This window comes from Podarcis liolepis (assembly GCF_965112155.1).
Source record: "Podarcis liolepis genome assembly, chromosome: 3".
Taxonomy (NCBI): Eukaryota; Metazoa; Chordata; class Lepidosauria; order Squamata; family Lacertidae; genus Podarcis; species Podarcis liolepis.
Window position 1 is genome coordinate 98,580,924 of NC_139557.1, and position 6,389 is coordinate 98,587,312.

At 47.5% G+C, this 6,389-nt stretch overlaps 1 protein-coding gene and 1 long non-coding RNA gene across 2 annotated transcripts in view; one reads left to right on the plus strand and one right to left on the minus strand.

Annotated features, from left to right (window-relative positions):
• Positions 1 to 3,262, minus strand: part of PPP2R5A (protein phosphatase 2 regulatory subunit B'alpha) — a 44,992-nt gene extending 41,730 nt beyond the window's left edge. The window contains exon 1 of the mRNA XM_083494605.1: positions 962 to 3,262. Within this exon, the coding sequence (XP_083350731.1) occupies positions 962 to 1,115 (154 nt within the window). The 5' untranslated portion in view covers positions 1,116 to 3,262. The remainder of the gene's footprint in view (positions 1 to 961) is intronic.
• On the plus strand, positions 2,624 to 6,104 carry LOC310702859. The gene is made up of 2 exons (XR_014523713.1): positions 2,624 to 2,711; positions 3,259 to 6,104. It is a non-coding gene; the product is annotated as an uncharacterized lncRNA (long non-coding RNA).
• Positions 6,105 to 6,389: the final 285 nt, after the last annotated feature.

Below are 6,389 nucleotides of genomic sequence, written 5' to 3' on the forward strand. Positions count from 1 at the left end.
TCAGTTCAAACTATCATTTTTTATCCTCTCCTCCCTTTTTTAAAAAAAATGTGAAAAACTTTTTTAGACAGCCCAAAAAAAGTGTTGAGTTGCACGTAAGAATTCCAGTACTTCAAATTAACATCAGAGTTGGTAAAAATGGAGTTCGGATTGTCTTTGGCCTGACAAACCCAGAAAAGAGGATAAAGAAATTCACAGAAATGCACACTTGCTAAACTCTACTACTATGAGCTTCTGGGAGCCTAACTAATCATGTGAGCACTCTTTAATTCCAGGGGGTGAAAGTAACACAGTACCACAGTTTTAAAGGGAAGGATACATTTTACACAAATTTAAACAGCAGTAACAGCCCCTGGAGGAGATTACACAAAACCCAGAGAAGAATGAGGAAGGGGAGGACAGGTTAAAATTTATGAAGGCCTTGTTTCTGAGCAAGTTCTGCAGATTATGCCATAAACCCTGGTGCTCCCAGCCGGTGTTGGCCTGGGGGTCCTCTTTTGTCCCTGGTACTACCCACAAATGTATCAAGCCAACATTTTGCATGGCCAACTCCTTAAGGGCAGGAAAGCATGAAATCCCAGCAGCTCAGGGAACAAGGCCCTTAAAAGTGCAAGGTCTTCAAAACAGGAAAGCACCTAATCTCCTGAAAGCTGTTCAAATGCGAACCTGTGGCACTATATTTCAGAGGGGAAAGGGATAAAAGGCAGGGTTTTAACAAGGCTGCGGAGAGGAAGTTTCGGAACAAGACTTGCGCCTTAACATGGAGTAACAGAGGGCAATGAAACGGGCTGCCGCGAAATTTAGAGGGTTGGCACAAGGAAGCAAGCAGCACGTAGGCGGCGGCGAGAGGCGGGAGGAAGTCTCTTCCCGCAGAAGGCAGCACCTGTAGCCCGGGGCTAAGTGAGCTGCAGCTCGCTCGATTCCTCCCTAGGAGATACATACGGTATAATTGATACATTACCTTTGAGCTGGGGCAGCGGGAAGAGCTCCACGGGGCTGCTTTGGGTGCGGAACTGCGAAGACCCCTGCGACCGCTTCTGCTTCTGAGCCTTGCGCACCGACCTCCGCGTGAAGCCGTCCACTTTCTCCGCGGCGGAGATCGCCGTCGCCGACATGGCTGGGAAAGGAGGAGGCACGAGGGGGGATCGCCTCTCCCTTGAAGCATATAATCACGCCGGAGGGGCGGGGGGAGGGAGGAAGGCAGAGCAAGCGGCGGCGGGCGAGAAGACACTACCAGCCAAGGAAGAGGAAGACACTTAATCCAGTGCACCAAGGAATAGGGGCCGCGGGGGGGGGCGGTTCTTCCAAGTCCAAAAAAAACAACAACCCAAGAAAGGGGGAAGAATCCAAACACCTTCCAAAGGGGGAGGGGGGAGAGGCTGTTTATCCAACACCTCAAAGACAGAAGGCTCTTAATCCGACACCCTTGAGAAGGGAGGGGATACACTTAATCCGATACCCCAAAGGGGTTTCCAAATAATGGATACTTTTCCGAGGAAGAGACCAAATGAGGGTTAAACCAAAGGGGGGGCCGGCACGCAGCAAAGACCCGCCCCCGCTGCGTCCTCCAAATCAGCCGAGCCTCCGAAGGAGAAAAACAGAAGAGGAAACTTTTATTCTTCCTCCCTTCGCCAGCGACGTCTCTTCGCCGCCCGCCCGCGAGCGGCAAACTTTGGCGGCGCGCGGTCTCGTGAGGAGGAAGGAGGCGCTGTTCTCCCGCCACCCGCCGCCTCAGCCAGGCTCGCTGTCGCCTGGGCCGCCCCGCCAGGCGCTCGCTGTCATGAGCCGGGGTTCCTCGGCGACTCCTGAGGGAAGAACGGCGGCGGAGCGGGAAGGGGAGAGAGAGTGGCCAGGGCCGCGCAGCCTCCTCTTCAGCCACCGTCGGGAGCCCCCGGCGCCTCTTCCGCCAACATCTTGTCACGCCAGCGCCCCCCGCCGCCGCCGCCGCTTCTCCTCTTCCTCCTTCTCCTCAGAGGCCGCGCGCAACGTAACAGCGGGTGAGGGAGGGGCGCGGAGGCGGCGAACCTTCCACTCGAGAAGCGGCGCGCAACTTGCTGCAAGTGAGCGCGCTGTTAAGGGCAGCCGAGTTCCGACTCGGAGGAGGGGGCGGGGCCAGCGGCGAGGGGAGGAGAGGAGGTAGAGGAGCAGGAGCAGGAAGGCGGTTGGAACAGCCGTTGGAGGACGCCGGACGGAGGGTAACTGACAGGAGCACAGCAGCCAATCGGAGAGGCGGTGGGGCGGGCGGCGGCGGTGGTTAAAGCGAATTGCCTTCTGTTGGGCGGGACGAGCTGGAAGCCAAGCGACGCGACCTCTGGGGGACCGGGCGAGTGACACCAGGATTTGCCCAACGCGAGGGGGTCAAGGGCGGGGTGTGGTGCGGAGGACGCGATTGGGTCTACGGCAGCGGAGGCGGGACGAGCAGAGAGCCAATGACGAGTTGCGATCAGAACTTTTTCGTTGGTTTGTTTTGAGGTGGGAGCTCAGAGGGGCGCGAGGAGGGCAGGAATCCCACCCGGCAGCTTTCGGGGGTTGTGAAGTTGGTCTGGTCTGCTGCTTGTGTTTTTCTTCCGGGAAAGGTCACCGTTGTTGGCTTTTGGGTCCCTAGTGGCGGGACGGGGGGGGGGGGGAGTCCGCAAGAAACTTCAGCAGCCCAGTCTTGTTCATCTTTACTTGCAAGTAAACCCTGTTCAACCAGTGGAGCTTACTCTTGGGTAAGCAGGCAGTTACTAACTTTTGTCTTCTCTCTTCCCCACCGCTCCTCTGGAGATGCAACATTTCCAGAAAATGGGAATAAAACCCATTTCCCCTTCTCCTGACATAGTTTTTTCGTGCACACACAAAAAAAATTGAGAAATTGTGTGTGTGTGTTTTATATATTTATATATAAATATAACCCAGCCAGATGGGCGGGGTATTTTATATATATATAAAAGGCCTGGGGAAAGAGGGATGTTTTTGCCTGGCACCTAAAAATATGTAACACAGGTGCCAGGTGAGTCTCCCTGGGGAGAGCATTCCACAAACATATATGCAATACTTATCAACCCCAAACATATGTTACTGCTTTAGCAAAATAAAGTGTATTGTTCCAAAGCTAGGGTAGAATAAAATTATCCCCTTAAATTTTAGACTATAAATGTACCAAGTAAGATTACAATACTACCCACACAGTCAACTTCCTTCTGTGGGTCTTGGTTAAAGCTCACACCCCTATTTGCAGTTTCTGCCCCACTGCCTTTTGACCTTTTTTATCCCCAGCGAAACAAAGCAAGAAGCTGCTTGTTTGTTTCCCATTCTGCAGCAGTATGTCTGTGTCCTTCAAGTGGCAAGGTGAAAAGGTTGACCACAAAGGAGGGAACAGGTCAGAAGGGCAGCAGAAACAGGATGATTGCTACTGGTATCTACAGACTAAACCAAAGGTGACTAGGAGACGGCAGGCAGCAATTCACAAGCGACAGAGGCCCTGCATGTTCCTCTAACAAAGATTACTGCACCCATAATACAGAAATTCATTTTGAATTGAAGTGTTGTATTTGCCAGTGCACTAATGCTGTACATCTTAAAATAAAACATACTTAATAGAGGTTTTTTCCAGTGTCCTTCAAAATATGTCAGTTTTTAAGGTGGAAACATTTGCAAAAAGTCTTCTGGAAAAAAACACCTTTTTAAAAATTCCCTGGGTGAGGTGTAATAGGACCTTCACACCTCTCTCCTCAGCCCATTTTTTCTGGCAGGAAGGAGAGGCTTGACCTCTTAAATATTAGCCTTTACGTAATATAACTTTTTAAAGTGTATTAGCCCTGGAGAGGCATAGCAGTCCAAATTATGGGAAGAGGTTCAGTTTGTGTTGTTGTAACAGTGCCTGGAAACAAGTATGCAAATAGCAGCTGTTTCAGAAGAGGAAAACAACTTTTTGAAGCTTCATTATTGGTATGTTAGGAATAGCAGCTGTGAGCTTCTTTTTAAAGCTACATACACACAGGATGGGTCTTGTTTACAAATTCTGGGAGAGTGTATTTACTAAATGACCATTTATAATGCATGTGTGCGATGTTCTTCACACCTGAGCACCTCTGCATGATGGAAGAGAAAGAGTTGCTATGCCATATTTCAAACAAATGTGTGAAGCGTTCCTAATTCTGCCATTCAAGGAGATGTGATTAAGATCTAATCATAGACACCCTGCAGCTCAAAAGCTTGTGTAGTGGTTTCAAGAGCCTACATTAGTGTTGTGTATGCAGCATCTCATCAAATTATGGAAGCTGTGCAGAGACTTGTTCAACTGTGCTGCAGGCCTGCAGTCTTGTGCAGCCAAACAACTTTAGTCTGTTTTGCTCAACCAATCCTACTTCGGATTCTTTCTTGGATTACTGCATCAATTAAGAACTCTGGAACAGAGACAGAATTCCTTGCTTCTGTCATGTCTGCACCTCAGTGAGGTTCCACCAACAGAACTCTCCTTCCCTCAAAAGTTGTTAATGGAGATTGCTGAATCTGACATAACCTCCCCTAAGGTTTAACATGTCTTTGCTGTCCTTGCTATGGCTTTGCATCCGTGGCCTTCTTTTATGTCATATCCTCAATTTTCATCTTGTTAAAAGAAGGGTGTTTCGCAAATTGTTTAGAAAAGAAGACCCAGCAAATAATTATTTAATCCTAAACATAACTGGCATTTAATTTTAGGAATTTTTTTTTGTTTTGACCCTTCCTTTGAAACCAGTATCCCTGTAATTTGCTGCAGCCTACTGGTTAAGTCCAATTTCCCATGTGGTTTCTCATGCCTTATGCCTTCTTTAAAGGACAACTCATGTGCTCGCTCAAATATGATCACCAATTAATAGCAGTTTGCGAGGCAGGTAATCTCTGTGAGTGGTGCAGTAGAGATAAACCTCTGCTCCCACTGAGAGAACAGTGGGAGTCAAAGTCAAAGATAGAGCAGAATTCAGTTTTTCAGCCATGGACATGTAAATCAATACTCTTTCCTTCTTAGTACTAACAGATGCCTTTAAGTGGTGAGAGTGGAGTTTGGAATTTTGCCACACTAGCAAGATTGTGTCAGGAAATTGATGCATTTGTATACTATGATATCCATGATGATGGGTAACTGTTTATGAAAAAATATCCTGAACTGTTCCATTTATACACTACCTTTTTATTTCCTTTTAGTGGGATTATAGTATTGGCTCCAGGGCTTTTAATAGCTTAGACGCTATAGTATTTACTCCTGCACTACTTTGACAGGAAATGCTCCACCTGCTGAAAATTTCTCTTCTTTACATTTATTAATAAGAACCTGAGGACAGCACCCTCTGCCATTAGCTAAGGACAAGGGCACTGGGAGGCCCCAGCCTTCTAGCAACAGCCTCACAGCCAAATGGAGACCAACCTAGCTCTATCAGTGGACCAAAGGAGGACTTGTCATAAAGAACACTCCCAACTGCTGGTTGCCCTGCAGAAGCAAGAAGAAGGGCCTCTCTGGTCCCATCCATCAGCCAAAGGAGCAAGAGGCATCAGTTGCCAGTCACAGGGTTTTTTTAAAAGCTGATTTTCCAACTGCACAAATTCCCCATCAGTCACTCCCTTCACTATATTTTCCTACCTTTCTCTGGAGGCCTAGAATCATAAAACTGTAGAGTTGGAAAGGACCCTGAGGGTTGAATCTCAACTAAAGCAATGGCAGATGGCCATCCAACCTCTGCTTTAAAACCTGCAGTGAAGGATAGTCTGCCTCATAATTCAACAACTGTGAAATCAGGATAGTCTCTTGGATTTCTTGTTCTTAAAAATGTTGATATTGAAGAAAACATTGAATGTTTGTCTATTTTGCCTCAGGTCCTTTAAGATATTTGGGGACATAGGAAGCTACCTTATGCAGAGGCAGCTCATTGGGTCCATCTACCTCTGGATTGTCTACAGTGACTGGAAGCAACTTCCCAGCCCTACCTAGAGAATCCTGGGATTGAACTTGGGACCTTCTGCATGCAAAGCAGATTCTCTAACAATAAGCTGCAGCCCCTTTTGATTTATCGATTTTAAAAAGTGCATTTACTTTTGTGTGTCAACAAACTTATTAACAAATTCAACAGCATAAAAAGTTAATAAAATGTTGGTCTACATTTTTGCTACTGTACTTGTTTGGCACTGTCTGCTTTCACAAGTGGGACTATCCTATTGCTCAAATGCATGGCAAGACTCCTGTCTCATTCACTGCAAATTGCACAGGCTATCCGGCACTCAATAAGTGAGAGTCCTTAAATAACATTGGAACAAATTGTCCGAGAGACCATCTGTTGTCTCCCCCTTGCATCTTAGGATTTGAGATAGAGGGATTGGAACTGAGGTCAGGAGGTACTTAGGAAGAATTTAGGGACTCCTAAGTAAGATCACCC